Source organism: Anser anser, assembly GCF_964211835.1.
Source record: "Anser anser genome assembly, chromosome: 6".
NCBI classification, from domain to species: domain Eukaryota; kingdom Metazoa; phylum Chordata; class Aves; order Anseriformes; family Anatidae; genus Anser; species Anser anser.
Genome location: NC_139726.1, coordinates 16,256,010 through 16,275,114, shown reverse-complemented (window position 1 = coordinate 16,275,114; position 19,105 = coordinate 16,256,010). Strand labels below are relative to the sequence as shown.

Sequence of the window (19,105 nt, the reverse complement as noted above, 5' to 3'; positions counted from 1 at the left end):
CCATTAATTCTGAAGTTTGTCTGGACTCCAAACCTCTGTCAGGAAGAAAAGATCATAGAAAAGTTCAAAAACCACAACAGCTATGAAGTGGATGGGTACAGTGCAAGTCCAGAAAGAAGTGCCAGAGGAAAGGGTTACGTGGTCCATGGCATGGACTTCAATATCTGGGAAGAACAGTAAAAGCAGGAAAGTTTCCAAAGAACAAATGGCAGTCAGACACTTTCTAAATAAAAAAATAAAGGTCAAACAGTCCACAGCCATTTGTGAACTTGAAAAATTCCCTAATACTTTCAGTTTGCATTATCAATTAGAAAGAAGAGAGAGAGAGAGGTTAGTAGGGAAAGGCAATGAAAGACAATATGTTTGGTACCAAAACTGGATGGAAAGAGACTACACAGGATGCAACTATTCTCTGACATTGAGTTCTAATGTGAAACCCTCCCTAAAGCTTTTGGGAGGAGATGGGCTCCCACAGTTGCAACTCTGGCTTTCATTAAAAAGAGGCAAGTTTTTCCTCTGAGCAGAGTTCCCAGGAAAGGATCCTCATCACGGGGGCTTCCCAGGAACTCAAGAACCTGACAACTAAGGCTGAGAACACAGACCTGGAGGAAAAGTGGGAAACACAATGCTTAACAAGACAGAAGCAACAAAGAGAACAAAAGCATTCAGATTTGGGAGATGGAGGAAAAAAAAAAAAAAAAAGAAAAAAGAAAGAGATGGCTGGAACAGAAACACCAGGCCACTGTTTTGCTATCAGACCAAAATCTGCTGGCTAATTTTTGGAAATTCAGTGAAACTTCCATTTGGAAACCCATGTCAATCAAGTGCTTTTGTTGTGAAAGCACAGGGACCTCACAACCCATGTACCAAATTTCTCTGCACAGAGCAGCTTCAGGGTTCCCAAGGAAACTGCTGCCTGTGCAACCTGGTCCCCCTGGAGCAAACCTGCCCCAGCAGCGCTGCTGTTGCACACTGCCAGCCAGCTCTTCTTGCTCGCTTCCTTCTCTGGGGAGGCAATGTGCACGATGTTCTTAGACAAGGAGGCTGGAAGATCCTGTGTCAAACTGTAACTTCCTCAGCTGCTCTTCTTAAAACAGGATGCTGATGCCTGAGATTTCCAGCATGCTGAGAAGAGCTTCCGCTACAACAGCACTGTGCCTTGGGCCCGCTTTCATAGATGATTTGCAGGAAGGAGAGAGATTTAACATGGATGCAGCAGGTAGAGGGGTTTTGTTAGGGGTATGTTCAACATGGCACTGCTCTTTGGACAGATGGAAGGGGGCTTATCTAGACTAGAGAAGGAGAAATTCATTTGAGAGTCATACTGGTACACACTGTTTCCCTGTTCTTAATCTACGCTGGATCTGGGCTATTATGGAAAATTAAAACCTAAATACATTACCAGCCATAGCCCAAGCCACTCATCTTTAGTAAAAAAAAGATATTTAATTTCTCAATTTAAATTTCATCATCTTTTTCCCTTACAAGCTTAGAATAGCTAACCATCAGAAATACCACATGCTTTTTAATTATGGGGATGAAAACATCTTTTTGCTTCTTAAAAATGGTGTGAGATAATTGTGTTAATGTTGATAAGTTTCCTACTGACTTGGAATCTTTATTATACGGCTGAGGCAACTGACTGCAATCTAGTTTCTAAAGATCATTATTGTGTCACTTTGAGCTAATTCAGCTGTTGTTTGAAATGCACAGCATAAATTTGTCATTTAATATATTATTTCAAATTACTTTTCTTTTTATTAATCAGACTGTTTTTCTTGTTTGAGCACTAAATGTACTTATACAATTTAAGATACTGACATGGTTATGATAACTTTTACTCTGTGTTCAGCTATAAATTAAATGTAGTAATTATTTTAAAATAAAAATATTTTCCCCTGAAAGAGAGAGCTTTCTAAATAAAAATCATCTGCCCATAAACTCCCTATGAAATGCGTTCTCATATTTCCTTGTAATATCAATCCTGCAGAGGGAATTCAGATGTTCTGATGATAAAAAAGTAGCAAATCTACACTGACAACTAAGTGATGATTTTCTTTAAAGTCCTTTCTAGCTAATCTGATTTGAGAAGACTGAAGCACATTTCCAATTTTAAATATCTTTATGTATCACAGACAGTCTAAATGCTATCTCTGAATACACTGAAGTAGGATTCATGCTGAGACAAAACAGAGGGATCAACACAGCATTCCCATCTCTGGCATGACATACGGAGGGGGCTAGGACAAGCCACATCATTTGATGCATCAGTTGTCCCATCGATAAAGCAATCTGTAATGGTAAAGGTCTTTGTGATCTTTGGTTGAGAGACAAAGTAAAACGGAAAAGAATTTGAAAACAGAGTTTTGGTTTTTAACCCACCTGGAATTTGCAGTGAAATACAGACAGGCTGAGATCTTAACGAATGACTCACATAGGTTCAAAATATACTGCCAACAGATATATTTGGGTGTCCAGAAGCACGTACTATTATTCATGTTTTGCTTCATTTTTGAAAACACAGGTGCCATTTATAGGTAGGTACACATATATGTATTCACCTATAATTCCTATCTTTAGAGTCCAAGTCTTAATTATTCAGCATTCACCATACCATTGTATCAAAATATCTTCCATTTAAGTGCAGCAGATACTACAGTTATTGCAGGCTCCTGAGCTGGGAATGTAGCAGTCTTAGGGCAGCACTGCTCACACAGCAGTGCCACCCAATCTGAAGTGTACACATTTATACATATACACACATACTCACAGGGAATACTGCCTCCCAGTATCAGGAAGCCTGTATGTAACTGGTGAGTAAAACAATGTTAATTAATCTAATTTACATTAATAACAAGCACTGTAGAACAGCTTTCAGTACAACACCTAACTTACCAGTCGCAACAAGAAAGCTCAGATACTCCTCACTGATTTCTCTCTCTCGCATCCAATTAAAAACATATACAAACCCCTGTTCCTAGCCTTTCATTCCACTGTAATTCACCATGCCATGTTTTAAAATACACACAAACTGTAACCCAGCATACTAAAGCTCCTATTAATTATCAGTACCCACCTTGAGATTGCTGATAGATTTGCAAATGATCTCTTCAGGAATATCTCATCATAAAACACTTAAAGTGCTGTATGACCTGAACAAGGACCGGTGGGATATAGTAGGAGGAACACGTCCCAGGAAGGCCATGTGTGCTGACACATGGCTTTCACGGATTTTGTGTGCAAGTTAATTTACATGTTGTTCTTTTTGCACCACGTCCTATCAGAATTACAGCAAGCAGTTAATGAGATTGGCTAGTCTCTTTAAAGTTACTCTGTCCAAGAATACCTCAATTATTAATGCTTTGATGAGTTTTCCTTCCAGTGCTTTTGATTTCAAAATAGCAGTAAAAAAATGCAAACTGAAAGACCTTTTTACACAGGCACATAAAAATTACTTAAAAGCTTCTTCTATTCCCTCCTCCCCCCTATAAATAAAAAAAATAAAAATCCACTGTTATGCTCAAAGCCCAGCTTTTAATTATCCTCTCCCTCCATAGATTTTTTTTATTTTTTTGCTCAGAGGTTTATAGATGATCATGTATCTGTTTGCATGCATCTATGTTTGTACTGGAAGAGGCAAGCCTCACTGCTGAGTGATAGAGAACTTGCAAACCCTGACTAGTGCCAATAAAGCCCTATAACAGGGACACCTTACACGGCTTCTCCCCAGAGCAGGCAGATTCTCAGCATACAGCCAGCTGAGCAAACATGAAGCTATTTCACTGCATTTAAGCAGTACATCCTAAAGCATATTTTTACCTTCAAGATGCCAAATTTAAAATCTGGTATAATTACTCTTTCCCGCCGGACAGCTGAGTGCAGTCAAGCAGCTGGGGGTGTTTCCTAACACAGTACCTTTACACACACCCCTTTCCCCCTGCTCTCCCTTCCTCAGGTCATGCAGCCAGCTCTTACCTCGATGGTGTACTGTTCAAAAATCCGGAGCTGAAGAAAAATATCTAGCTTAATCTTCCTCTCATGGAAGAGCTCTTCCATCTGTACCTGGGCCTCGTCGAGCTGCTGAAGTACAGATTCGATGTGGCTGATGGAGCTATTGTGTGGAGTCTTATTGTTGGAAACAGCTGAGTCCCTGTGGCAAGGCAGAGAGCATGGTTAAAGCTGAGCTTCAAGGCAGGCAAAAGAGCAAGAACTACACGTTTGCAATTCTGCGTGCCGCTGAGAAGCAAGCCCAAGCACAAAGGGCTGAGGGAAGGTGTGTGCAGCACTCATCGCTGCTACTCGCTGAAATCCTGCGGCTCCTGAGCTCGGCACCAAGTTTGAACAAGGGGATCATCTTTTCTTGTGCCATGACACTGTGACCTTACAAGCTTGTGTGGGGTTAGAGGGGCGGAGAGGGGAGAGAATGGTACATCAATCTCAATAGCTCTCTTAAGGATTCTGGCTGGCAATCCACGCCAGTCCTGCAGAGTGACCTGCTCCAGCCTCTGCTCACACTGCCCAGGGGCACTAAGCTCAGAGCTGCTATTTAGCCACCTTATTATTTAGCCACCTGGGCCTTTACAAGTTAATTTTGTGCATTTGCTCTAGTATAGATTAATTGAATCAGAACTGCCAGCATTTTTGACTAGGGACAGGGATGCTTTGATTTCCTCTGCATTTCTTGGTAACGCAACAGTCTCAGAACACAATGCAAAACCTCCACTGAAGGAAAACACCTTTCAAATACTGTAAGATGGTGTCATCCACTTGTCCTTTCAGCAGAGTAAGTGAAATGAGACGTTTCTGTGAGGGGTCAGGCACTGCTCCATCTGTGCTCCCCATATACCGGGAACAGAAGGGAGCAAACCCTTTAACTGGTCTGGGTACCGAGGGGAAGTTTGCTGTACCTGAAATAGGTCTTAGCATGGACATAGTACAGTCCTGACAGTTTCTTTTTCTATTTGTGCTCTCTCATATATTAATGAGCTCACCTACAGTCTGTTATGTCTTCAGTAAATTTAAGTGGATGTTTTATAGATAAAGGGCCTTTGCAGACACAATGAGCTGAAACTTACTCTTGAATGTACCACAAAAGGTCCCCTGACATTAACAAGAACCAGAAAGTAAAGTCTGAAGCCATAATTAAATGCTTGGCTTTGGTACTTCAGCAAAAACAAGATTTAGATGCAGTGATTTTCTCTGTCCAACCTGCTTAAAGTCATGTGTTAGCAGCTGCATTGTTTGGGTATTTAAACCAAGCCAACTGAAAGCCCTATCAGATATCCTGCACAGTGTAACCAGGTGATGTGGGTAAGCCACAGGTCTTACCATCAGGATTTCCTACCACCCTCTAGTTCTGCTTTGGAGAAGGTGTTGGTGGTGGCGGGACAATCACAAATCCAATGGCATACACTGAACTACTGGTTTATCAACTCGTACGTGTGCAGGGAACTGGCTGACAAAATCAGAGGACAAGGACAATGTCAGGTAACACTGCCAGGTCATCACATCGTCCCACAGGGGCCAAACGCAGCTGGGAGCCCTTCTTCTGGCCAGCTAACCTGGGCTGCCAAGTAAATGTGTCCATGGAGTCTTCCCACTGAGGAACAGTGCTAGTGTTCCCAATTCTTAGGTTTCTATTTCCTTCTTCTGGGTTGAATCTTCCTTCCATAAACATCTAGCAAAGTACAGGTAGTTTTCTGTGGAATTTGTCTGAAATGTTTGTGCTTTGCTCTTTGCACATTATCATCATGTAGGGTCAGATCAAAACAACATACAGTCAACTTAAATGTTAATTGAACACTGTCAGCAAGTGTAATTGAGGCAAAAAGTACAACCTTTTACAGATGTCTAAAATTGAAACTAGGCACTGACACAGTCATTTTAGGCAAGTTTAAAACACATCTTTGAGGTTCTAAGGCAACAAAAACCATGTCACTCTGATTTCATTATGCCTTGATGGAAAAAACCACACATTTTCCTGAACATATGAAGACTAAGAATACAGTTAAAAATACAGAATACTATTAACTGCTTAGTAATTTGCTCTTTGGATGTGTTTCTCTGCTTTTCCCTCAAATACTTTCTGTTTGATACAATGAAGAAATGATTCTGTTCAACGATCATCTGTATCCAGATGAATGTTGGAATGAAATGATCCACCATTATTCTGAAGCACATGCTACCAACTTCCTTTGCCAATAAGAAAATATTACACCAACATTACTCTCTTCATCTGGTAGTTTCTGCCCCATTCTGTCAGTCTTGCGTTTTCACCTTCTTGGTGACTACAGGGTCTCTCTTTGCCTCCACATTAGCTGTACAAAGGAAGGATGAACGAAGATATAACAAGGTGAGATTTTGAAACTACAGCTTAATGTGAGGCCACATTCAATCAAGTTTCTGCTTCCTTCAGTCAGCACCTGTCTTCTATAAAAGGACAAGAAATAAGTCTTCATTCAAATGCAGGATTATTACTATTCATATATTATCTAAATGACTCAATGAATTATTCAAGAGTGGTAGATCTCACATGGGATCTAAAGGCACATTTGGTTTTAGAAATTCCTTTTCATTAAATATTTCACTCTTCAAATCAAGCTACACTTGCACTTCTGTGGCTGACGCAATCTAAACATTTAGCTGTAGTAATGTTATTTTTTCATAGTCTCCTCGGATAAGGCCTTCAGATCCCTATATAGTCTGTTTTGAGAAAGATCTCCATCTGGAAAAAGAAATTTCTGAGACTGGATGCTTCTACCACTAGATTTCTTGTTTGTCTGATGATAAGAAATTGTGGGTAAGAATTCATAAAAGATTCCTAGTATTCTTTGAAAGGACATGAATCAGAGTTTACAATGCAGGGAAATTACGGAAAAAAATACAAAATACACTCTGGGGAACATACAATAAGGCTTCGTTCACTGCTGTTGAGCTTGCTCAGAATGAACGTTGTGCTCCTGAAATCACTTTAAACACCTGAACTGGTCGAATGCTTAGTGAAACTTACTGATTATCAAAAGCTTGTATGTTGAACTACTGGAAAAAAAAGCAAGATCCATGACTCTTCACTGCCTTATTTTTGGCCATTACATCCCTGCTCTTTCACATCTCACTGGAGCAAGTCGTTGTTTTGACTTCCACAGATGTGCAGAAATATTGCCCCCAGCAGTGCCCCTGGAAACACAGTTCAAAAGATCTCCTTTGTGTTGACTGTAGAGAACAATGCTCACCTCAGGACAATACTGATAACAAAGACTGAAAAAAGTGGTTTCAGTTCTAGCCATGATATATACGATGTTTCAAGCCAGGCCTGTTATATTCCTGATGGGCATGGTCTCCTGATTCAAAGAGTCACTGAAGGCCCTGATGATCTTCTGTGAAGAGCGTTCCCAAACATGGTATTTCACTGGTTTGGGCAGCTGAGGTTTTCCTTTGCTAGCTGAAGGAGACACAGCGTGCTATCACACAAATGGTCTTCTCTAAAAAACCAATATCTGTGCTCTCAGAGATAAGGACAAGAAACGGAAACTTTTTCAAGGCCCCATTAGTTTTATTCATTTTAACATATGCTATGACATGCTTGATAAGAGCAGTGTATTTCTTTCTCTTCAGCGTTGTAGCATTTGCAGTCTTCAGCTATTCTTCACAGCATGTACTAGGTGACCCACACTGTGAAATGCAATACTATGTTAAGGAAAGATTGCAGCAATTCCAATTTTTCCTCCATTCCTTTATCTCTGTATTCGTTACTTTGGGCAGCAGCCACAAAAGATGTTCAAGTGGGGACATACACACAGGTGGCTTCATGGTTTTCTTACGCAGTTCTTCTTTGCTTTTTGAAAGAGTCTAGGATCACATTACAGGCTTTGCAGTTAGCCAGAGTGCTCAAAACCGATACTGGAATCAGAGATCATTGTGACAGTTCAGCTCTGCAAATCATTGTGTGTGCTCAGGGTTGCTTTATTTCAGACAACAGTTGTGTGCTTCTCTCTGTGTTTGACCGTAACTTCATCAGAAGTAGGGGATTACTTCGCAGAAAGATGCTCACCGCCCAGAACACAAGCCAGACCCCAAAAATATGATTTCTTGGTTAAATACAACTGTCTCAAAACCTGTCTTGACATTTCACAAATGTCTAGGTGTGACACCAGTTCTAAAAAAAAAGTCTCAAACCTTAGGCCACCATTACTTTTGAAAGACTGAAACTAAGAATTGACAAAGTTTACATTAAAAAAAAGCAGAACTCCCACATTTCCAGTTCACCTCTTTGCCTGCATGACCTTGTAGCCACTATGGGAAGCTTTCTCCAATAACTGCTATTCGTACTGATGCTCTGCTGACTTTTCTGCTCCAAATATTGCCCTGGCCTCTGTACAACTCCACATTCTGCCTTCCTGCTGACTCAGGTGCAGGCAAAAACCTTTAGGCCAATCCCACAGCCTGCACCAGGACTACTTCTATACAGCCACTTTCTGCTTCCCTATTACACAGCATGCAGTCCACCTGATGGCATTATACAGGGCCCCTTCCAGGGTCTTCTCTCTCCATGGGTGTTCATGATGTTATACCAATAGGTGGGATAGCAAGAAAAAAATGTTTTAGTACAAAATTTCACCACCTTTCTCATGGTCTCTTAGATATCCCTTAAACTTAGCAAAATGTTTCTTTGCACAAAGGGAAACTGCCACACAGACTTTTGGCTGACCTGGCATGGGCAGCCATGCGTATGTTCTTATCTATAGCCCCCTCCATCTGGCAGCACACTAACCAAGCAAAGCATGTTTCCTTCCTACTTATCAGCAAAGATGCGTAGTTGGATGGAGCCTAGCTCTTTCTTCTTCTGATCCCTTCTTTCCAACTCTGGTTGCAGGAAACAATACCACTTGGGTTCCATGTTCTCCATGATGCAGGTAAGCCTCATACACCAAGAAGAGGCATTTATACAGTCTGTCTCTCCTTGTGGCTGCCTATGACTGAATGACAATCAAAACCTAGAAAAGACTCTCAAATCTATCTTCTTCCCCCCCCCCCCCCCCCCCCCCCCCCCCCTACTTTGCAATAGGCACCTTTGGCTCTTCCTATGCAAGAACTGAAGGCATCAGACTCAAAAAGCTCAGGCTGGGGAGGACAACATAAGACCTGTAACACTTGGATATTACATATGTAGAAAGAATATTCACACTATATACAGGTAGATGAGGGTAATCTGTAACAATATGCAAAAAAAATAAAGAAATGTCTCAAGAACAAGGGACTTAATGGTCTTGGTTTTGAGCTCAGTAACATCACTAGAAGGCAGGAAAGATCCACTGCTGTCAATGACATTAAAGGTATAGAAAATTGTTGTAAGTAAAAACAAGTGAGAGAGCTCTCAGAACTAAAACTCTGGGGTAAGCTTACTGTGTGCTCTGCAGATATTAGTTCTATTACACTTACAGACTGAGAAAGAAAAAAAAAATCCAAACACACCCAACTTCTCTGAGCTAGTCACTTTGTGTATTTCAAATCAGATAAAATGAGCTTTAATTCATAATGCAAATAGAGCTGGCAGCACAGGACCCTTCTTGACAGTATGAGTAAACCCCACATGGACAAAGATAAATAGAAGTGTGCTGCATGCAAAATAAAAGAGCAAAGATTGTTAGACATGTATGTTTTACTATGAGGAATACAATTCTCTTACACCAGGAGTAACCACATAAATCACAAGGCCTCAGCTCACAACCATTTAACAATCTTCTATAAATATCAACTAAAAATATTCACCTGAAATGCATTTGTTTCAATTCACTTCACTGTGCCTATAAATAATCTCCCTGTCAAACAGCAACCCATGCTGATCCACAGACTACTCTAATCAGTTCACATAAATCACTCCTTGCAATTTCAATATATTACTCAAAGAAACTGAAAAATAATAAATAAGCAAGGAATGAATAAACTCTCCCCATTAATCTTAAACTTACACTTCCCCATTTATGCACACCCAAACCACAGCTAAGACCAGATTTCTCAACACCTGTCCTCCAGGTGAATGCTTACCTGAGCTGTTGGATTAGATCTTCCCCTTCTTTAATAACATTGAGGGTAGCATCCAAGGTGGCTGTTTGCTGCTGCTGAAACTGCTTGATGAGCTCCTGAACCGCATCCACGGAGTCAGCACAGACATCCTCTAAGAGCTCCTTCTGCAGATCTTCCATCCATGTCCACAGCTGGGAAGGAGGGGAGGGAAATATAAATCAGAGAGGGATCGAGATTTAACCCTTTTGCTCTCTAATTCCAGATCAGAAAGCATTAACCAGAGATGCATATTTCACATGAAAACTGACCTGAAGTTTTTAAAGACAAAAAGGTACATTGGTTATTCAATTCTGGTTGGTGCAATCCCATTTTAAGCAACAAAGTAAAATAAATATAGTATCAGATAATTTTTTTCCCAAACTAACATGTGTTTCAGTCTAATATATGACAACAACTAGCCTAATGATATTCTTCCCGTTAATTCTTTAACACAACTAATAAATTACAATGTCCTATAGCGGTGATAACCTAGCCCTTTCAGGAGCTGTGTGCCATCAGCTCCTATTAATTTCACATGCAGCTGAAGCCTGTTGCAGGACTGAGACCTAAAATATTTGTTGTGTGTGTATAGTACTGACTGAAGTCTAGCTGTACTTGCTCAGCTATGCCTTCCCAGGCAGAAGGTTTTGTGTTCTGCTTTTTCTCTCTCTCTCTTTTTTTTTTTTTCTCCCCCAAATGTACCTCAGCCTCTGCTTTTTGACTTTTGGAAATCCCAGAAATAGGAAACAGCAATCTCACCAATCTATCTCACACAGATCCATTCATTCTAAACAGTCTTGACTACCAATTTCAAAACAACAACAACAAAAATCATTTGAGTAAGTGCTCAGATGAGAATTTCCAGCCAGCTGTTCATCAGATATCTGGACAGTGGCAGCAAGCCCCAGCCTCTGGTGGCTGTAAAGCCTCAGAGCGAACAGAGGTTTCCCCTTTAAGCTTTCTCTGAAAAGTGAGTGTAAAATTGCACCAACCGAGCAGGCAATCTGCCAGCAAATCCTAATGACTCCGCCAGAGAGACTATTTTCTGTGCCATGCCTGCCCCATTAACCCACATTCTGCTGGTCTATCCCGCGAGGTAGCAGGACGCACCACGCTGCACCACTGCCCTGGGGAATGTCAAAGGATGCCGTGCTGCCAGCCCAGGGAGCTGCAAAGCAATTTGTCTCACAGGGAGCTGGAGGTACACGTGAAGCAGATGACAGACGCTGTGTGGGGGTGGCAAGAGAGCTGGTAAAAACGTCTCTGTTCAGAACGAGACGCACTGGATCCCCATCCTACGGGATTTCTTCTGAGATTGTGAATTCTGCCTGTCCTTGCACAGCAAGAGGAGGAGAGAGATGCTCTAACTGCCAGGTGATCGGGCTTTTCACAATTAGGGGCCAAACCTAAGGCTGCCACCCCAACCCAACATGAAACAATCCAAACCAGGACCTGTCCCAGCACTTCTGGTAATATCAGAGGACAGAAAGCCCAGCTCCCTGTGCCCTATCCCCACCTCTGCTTCTGACTCCTTGCTTGATAGGCTACAAACCACTCACACATTTTAAAATATCTGCTTAATTTGAAGGCTTTTCATTAAGCTTTTCAGACTCAGCTTTGAATATTTAAGGTGAACCCTTCTGTTTATTCATAAGTAGCATAATCATAATTCCTACTCTACTACTGGCCTAAAATGGAATGTCTCTGCTCAGTTTATTTATATATTTTCACTTTCTCAGAGGAAAGACATGATATAAAAAGGCAAATATTAATACAAGAAAAATATAATTAAGTAGTCAGCCTCGTGAAATAGAAGAAAGAATGAGAGCATGTTTAAAGAACCAAGCAGAGAGCTTTTCCATTTGTGGCCTGAGTTCCGGGTACTGAACTTTGAGAAGCCACCGTAAAGGAAAATGTGTTTGTGCCTTTATCTATGAGTCACATTCAGAATCATCCTGGTTTTGAGCTGATCCCTGCTCCCGCTGAAACAGCAGGGACAGCTGGACTATAACAGGCAAGGACCATTTTGGGGGAAATACTATTTTCTCTGCTTATCAGATCTTCAAGTCATAGAGCACTCTGTAAATATAGAAGAGAAAAATGGCCATGCATATAAATCATTCTTCTGTTTTGAATTGGGAAAGCCAGTATATTTTGAATTTCTTGCTGCTTTTTGTCATATTTCCTTTTTTTTTTTCACTTAAGATAGAAAAAAAAAGCTTGAGGAATTTCCTTTACAAAAATGAAAGTGAAATAAAGAACTTGCTTTATTGGTAGCAATCTTCCATTTTCCTGAAATTATCATGTTAGAAAGGGCAGGGAAGAAAACTTCCACCCCCCCCGCCCCAGGACTTCAGAGGAAATCCGTTTTTTTCAAAGTGTCTCCAGAACCAATCTGTCAGCAGCAGCCAAAAGGATTTGGATCTTTAAGATCCTACGTCACTTTTTGAGTATGCTTCTACCTCAAAGCAGTTTCGAAATACTTTATAAACTGCACTGTACTCACCTGGAACAGAAACACTTGTGAATTTCAGAGAGCACTCAGATATATGAACTCACATTAACTTCAGATGTTCCCATAAATGACCTCTGATTGTAAGGATTTGCATAATAAAAGCTATCAGAATCTAGGTCATCCTTGACTCAGAGGCCTCTAATCCTTTAGACTCCACCAATCCCTGGGAAATCCTAATACAAAGAATCAGTCAGTATTAATAAGATTAGGAAGATCTTTCAGGAACAATTTACAATAGGAACCTGATTCAAAAACCTCCTATGTTATGTGTTACAACTGATGGCACCTGAAATAAATTACCACCAAGCCCCATTTGTGAATGCCACAGAAATGAGAAGATGAATTCCACGTCACCGCAGCACCGAAGTCAGATGAGCTGTTAATCATGAAACAGAAATCACATCCAGGCTTCTTCATGTTTGTCACAACTCAGAAAATCAGTCCCTATTAAGGCTTGATGTTTAATTCTAATGCAACTATTCAGCTACTTTTAAAAATCCTCGCTATTAAAACGCCAAATCATCAGACACTTTGTGCATTTCCTAATTCAAGCTGTGACACTCTCTTAAACAGCTAGCTAGCTCAGACTGAATGCACACTTTCAAATTTTTGTTGAAATTTGATATAGTACACAGGCCAGCTTTTATGTCATATTTGCAGAATCCAACTCTTTTCTCTTTTATTCTTTGCATGAGCAGCATTTGTGAGCACCTGTCCCATTCCCATACACGTTCCAAACTACTGCTAGTCTCTCACTGATCCCGTAAAGGAGGTGTGTGGGGGTAGATGCAGACATTTCAAATACTAACACAGTATTTACACATCCAGCTGCAGTGACTTTTACTCTTTACCAGTGATGCACATGTCTAGAATAAATTATCTCTACATTGTATTGCTTAACACATTCTAATCCAAAGATATAAAAGCCTGCAAAATAATGAAAAAAAACACAAAAATATATATATTTTTTTCAAATTGATCTGTGCTTTGGTACAGTTAATTGGATGTGGAAAGACTGATGCATTAGTGGTAAAACCTGAATTAATTCTATCAGAAAGAGCCAGCCACAAATCCTACTCAAGCAAACTAAGTCTACAAACTTTGTAAGTGTTGACTGCACTAAAGTCTAAGGCAAATATCTAGCCCTAAAACGATCATGCTGCTCCATAGAGGCTCCAGAATCGAGACTTTATTTACCAAAGTAACCATGGCTTTAAACAAGAAAAACAGTTCTCTTCTTATTACTAGGCCAGTGGAAAGGAAGAATGAAAGCCACCTCTTCTGGGGGAGCATCTGGCACCTCTCAAATGCACTGTAAAAACTTCTTTGTCTTTCTTGGCTATAAAACACAGGCAGTTTCTCTCCATCCAGGAGACAATACAGCTCACTACTCCCAGCTACTTTATCTGATGCAATACCCTTCATTTTACTCAAGTACTTAATGAGACCACTTACTGGAGGTTTGAAGGACATCTCTGCCTGTCACCTAGAAATTAATGCTTCTGACTTAGAGCAAGGGAACACTTAAAATAAAACAACACTGAAACCTAGAGAGATTGCTGAGAAAATCTTGCCTTTATGTTTGGAATAACTATTAAACACCCAGTGTTTGTACACTGCGATGTGCAAATGCCACTGATGAGTTTTAAACCCTGCCTCCAACACACTTAAAAAACATTGAGTAATGAGACCAGTGAAAAGCAAAGAAGCAGTCAGTTCAATCAATGAGAACAACCACTGTACATTTTTTTCATTCAAAACAAGGGTATTAATGGAAACAAGCAACTTTCCAGGGTATATGGTCTACTCCTTTACAGTGTCAGCAAAGTGCCATGTGTTACCGTGAATGCCACAAAAGCATGTTCATGCCAACTCAATAAAGTGGATGTCCATCACAGAAATCAAGGCTAAAGCAGAACTGAGAAGAATTCAGTGAAATATGGGGGTCCTCTTTTCCCACCTGACTTGCATTGCACACAGAAGCGTGCAGAGAACCAAGAGCATGCTGAGAAAAATAGAACAGGTTTGTTCCAAAGAGAGATGTCCATCAATGCTATTTCCCCCTCCTTCTAAGCCAGGCTTATACAAACCCATTCTGAGGAGTAAAACATCTAGCTATTTTACCATACGCAGAAGGAGGTCCCATAAACCCTAGGAGGGGAGATAGGTTTGGGAAACAGATTCTGTTTCAGGTATTGGTTCAGATTAATTTATGGCAGGACTTCAGCATGTGCATATGTTCATGTACCTGTTGTGAATCTGTTTTCACTGTGTGGCCTTCATAATTTTTTTTCTGCCTTGATTTCTCTCCACCAACATGGTAAAGTTAATAAAACTTCTCAGCGTAATTAATTTCCAACAGTCAATGTTTGTTCGCACTTAGAATGCATCCAGGGCTGTTTAAATTGAAGGAAGTGATGGTTATAAATTAAGAGCATACTTCAACAACACTTTCTAAAGTCACAAAGGCATATTCAAGGTCTGATGGAAACGTCAATGGAAACACATCAAACAATGTATGTAATGATGAGCTGTAATGTGACCGCATGCCACCAGTGAAGTGTCACATGATGACAGCATACCTAATAAAATGTGACAAGATAGGATACGACCAGACGCTACACATGATGAAATGCCACAATATGCGACTTCCATGGTAAGATGCAGCTGGTGAGACACCCTGCTGCAAGATGTAATGTCAGATATTACCAAACTGGTTGAGAAGAAATGGTGAGTGGAAAAAAAGGGAACGTTCTGTGATAAAAAAAATAAAAATCTGATCTCTTCCTAACCTCTTTCTTGCTTTTTCCCTTTTCCTTGCCAATTTCTTGACATTCATCCTTGGTTAGGTTGCATCTGGTGCTTCTGTATGCTAACACGTTTTAATTAGTAACCTTGCCTATGGCAAAAGGATTTGCAATGTCTAAACATCTGATGCTTTTTCCAAGTCCTGCATGGACCAGACTGATATAGCACAAAATAATTCCCTCTCAAGGGAAATGTGATTTGGGTAGCTACACTTACATCAGGGAGTGTGAGATCCCCAGCCCAAGGTCATGTAAATGTAATTCAGGGCCTATTTGCTCTAGGAGAAGAGTTGGCTTATTACTGAAGAATCAGTTGTACGTGTTCTATGCTTCTGCTACCATCATGAATTGCAAAAACATGTTCACCTTCTAGTATAATTTTAATATGTTACTTGTAATTACAAATCTGGATGTAATTAGCTGCAGTAATTGTACTAAGCAAATCAAATTTTGCACATCCTCATACTGATATACGCTTGGAGAAATTCTTCCTACATCAAAAGATTTACTCAAATTTACACCAGTGTAATACAGTACAATTTGGTGCAGGAGGAGCTTTCCATAGCTGCAAACTATGCTCTACAAATTCAGCAGTACACTTAAATAAATCCAGGTACCATTAAGTTTTCCACTAAATTGTTCCCTGACTCTAAACATTTCATTACTTCTCAAATGGGAGTTGCACTACCTCTTCCCTCTGTGGTTTTTCAAGCGATTTGCTGTATGACTTGCAGTCTTACCCTGATCTGCTGCTTTGAGACCTTTGTGCAACGTTGAGCTCCACAAAGGAATCTAGGAAGCTCAGAAATAAATCACTTCTGACAATTTTGAATCATTCTGAGACTTGCTAAGGATTAAACAGACTTGTGACCTTTCTCTAACCAAACAGTCCTACGGAATCCATCAACCAGAACCACTACACTGACATTAACCATTTTAAACTAGTTTTTAGGCTCTCTTGCACATGTACACTTAAGAGGCAACAGAACATGTCTTTTGAGTGATGAGTGAATTACAGAAGTGCCCCTGTAAGGCTTTGATGAAGAGTACTCCCTACACAAATTGTCACAGGCACTGGCTGCACACTCTGTTGCCTTTGCATACAACAGCAAGAGCTGCAAGCCCACACACTGGAAACAGGAGAAGCCCATCTTCCTCATTATAAGCCCTTCCTTCCTTATTATAAGACTAATAATAGGGTATTTAAAGAGAGCTGGCACCCCTTATTTAAAGGTGCTTATAAAACACCCTTCTGGTTGCAGCATGAACCGTTGTTACTTGGAGGGCACGGTGTACAGGCTGGAGCCCCATCTCCATAACACACAAAAAACATGCAAGGACTCTCTACAGCTGGTAGTATTTGATTCATAGGAAGCAATCAGTCAAAATACCAGTGATTGGCCTGAAAAATGTGGCTGTCAATGTACAAATTGAACGGAAGTCTGTAGGAATCCTTTGGTAAGGACATGGGAGAAAGATGGAAAGAACTTATCTTCCATGCATCTGCCTGAGCTCTGCTGCAGGTTGGACATTTAATTTTTATTAACTTAATTCTGTCTCACAACTTTTTTTTTTTTTTTTGGTAAGGAAGATCACAGATGGCAGAATCTTATTCACCAGAGGTCTGGCCACACTTCAAGCTCATCTGCTTGAGATCTGGATGTGCTACCAGGATATCACAGCTCTCTCCACTCCCAGCTTCTTAATCCTTCACGAAAAAATCTTGCTTCTAGATAACAAATGGACAGGGAAGAGGGGCACACTGCACCACCCCAGCTGTCCTTGTTCCTCAGCTTCAGAGCTTTGCTAGCATTACAGAAAAGATTTAAACCTGCAAAGAAACCACCAACAAAGCAATGACTGGTGAATGCTTGCTTTTGGGTCAAAGCCACAGGCTGTGCTCTGGAGATGTGAGAGGGATTTGCTCCTATGTTTTTTTTTTGCTTCATGGTAATTGATTAGTGGTATCTCAGAGTCAACTTTCACACAGCTCACACAAAAATAATGCTTGTTTTACTAGCAGAGCCCTCTCTATAGCCCCAATTATCAGAATCATAATGGTAAGCTAGCAGGTAAAGGAACATATGTGTCTTCTCCAAGGCATCTGCCTTCCAGGCAAAGGACAGCATACACATACATAGATGTTACCAACACACGCAGAGCTCTGTTCCCTTCATTCACATCTCCTGCTGTCTGCCAGCAAATCCACCTCTCATGGGAATATCAGAGCATTTAAAAACCTAGCACTTTTTTTTTTTTTTAAATCAGTATTTACTTAATCCCTTGTAAAAGCATTTGCTTCTTCCCCTCCCCTTATCTTGTGAGTTTTCTGTTTACAGTATTCCCTCTGATCAAACTACACTGATTCAGCCCCCAAGAAGAACCACACTCTTACTTGTAAGAGGCATAAATTCAAAGTTTGATGTTTCACAGCCATGCAGTGAGAGGAGCAGGTATTTTCACAGTCCGCTTTTGTTTGCTGCTTTAGAAATCTCAGCTGGGAATTTTAGCCCACTGAAGGAACAAAATTTTAATCTTTTCAACCAGACACGTGGTCTTCATTCTCACCGTGAAAAATGTTGGGATATGAGATGCCCAGTCAGAGCACATTTTAAACATAGGGAGATAATTTGGGTCACTTTAGTGTTTCATGCTTTCACTGTTTTTAAATCTGGCCATAATATGAGAAAAGCAACAAAAGCACTGACCAGGATGGCAGTTCAGGAAAGAAGTGCTTTTGTGGGAACCATGTGCCCAGAATGAGACCTTTTCAGAGCTTCTAGAAGTTGCCAGAAAGTGGAATTGCTAAACTGATTATCCCCTTCATCATAAATCTGTATAATCTGATGGGTGGTTGCTCTGAAATGTCAATATTAACCGTTAAAGTCAAACAACCAATTGTTAAGTTCAGTAACATTAACTGTGAATCCTGGGTCAATTTACAATGAACGACAGGATTATACAATATATCCCTGAGCCACTGCCATGTTTGCTCCATGATTAACTTTGATTCGTTCTGTCAACTCTTCTGACTTGAGTCAATAGCAGCAACCCCTAGCCAGTGAGCTTTCTGCTCCCTGCTTCCCAGAAACTCTGCCTCAACACGAGAGCCAAGCCCTGTCAAAATTAGCGACCTACACAAAAATAATTTCCTAATCATGATATTCAACTGAAGCAGAGAGAATTTAATTTCACAGCCCTTGGTTATCAAGCAAAATTAAGTTAGCGGTACCTGCAGTAAAACACTCCCTAACCGACGGGGTAAACCCACTTTCACTACTCACTTGAGTAGCCCCACTGATGTCTGTGGGGTGACCAAGGTGACCTGCTGAACACAAATAATGTAAGTCTTTCCAGGAAGCTGCCTGACACTTAATGGTCTAAGACTTTGTTCTCAGTTTCACATGGCCTTATCAGACAAGCTGTTCCGAGTGAAACTTTCCATACCAGGTATCTGCCTAAGGCTGAACTTGATGAATTTTGAGGTAAAAGGTCCAGAACGATAGGAAGGGGTAAAAGGAGTTATTCTGCCTGTGTTAGAAAAGGAGTCTTATTTCTGCTTGCATGAGATGCTCCAGACACTCCATGCTTTTAAGCAAGGGTTTGAAATTTTGCAGGGATACCCTTGATGTAAAGAACATATATTATGTCGTCCCTGTGAAAATCTGCCCAAATTTGGTCACTCAGAAGATCTCTGTCAAATTCCAGTTTGCACACGTTC

General features: G+C 40.6%; 1 protein-coding gene across 29 annotated transcripts in view; it reads right to left on the bottom strand.

Moving 5' to 3' along the window:
* KALRN (kalirin RhoGEF kinase) overlaps positions 1 to 19,105 on the bottom strand; it is a 502,153-nt gene that overhangs the window by 184,636 nt on the left and 298,412 nt on the right. For all 29 annotated transcript variants that reach the window (XR_014586048.1, XR_014586049.1, XR_014586050.1 and 26 more), the window contains 2 exons: positions 10,045 to 10,214; positions 3,976 to 4,150 (listed from right to left, as the gene is read on the bottom strand). Coding sequence is in view for 24 of the 29 variants with exons in the window: in XM_083841888.1 (XP_083698014.1) it covers positions 3,976 to 4,150; positions 10,045 to 10,214 (345 nt within the window). In the remaining 5 variants the exon portion in view is untranslated. The remainder of the gene's footprint in view (positions 1 to 3,975; positions 4,151 to 10,044; positions 10,215 to 19,105) is intronic.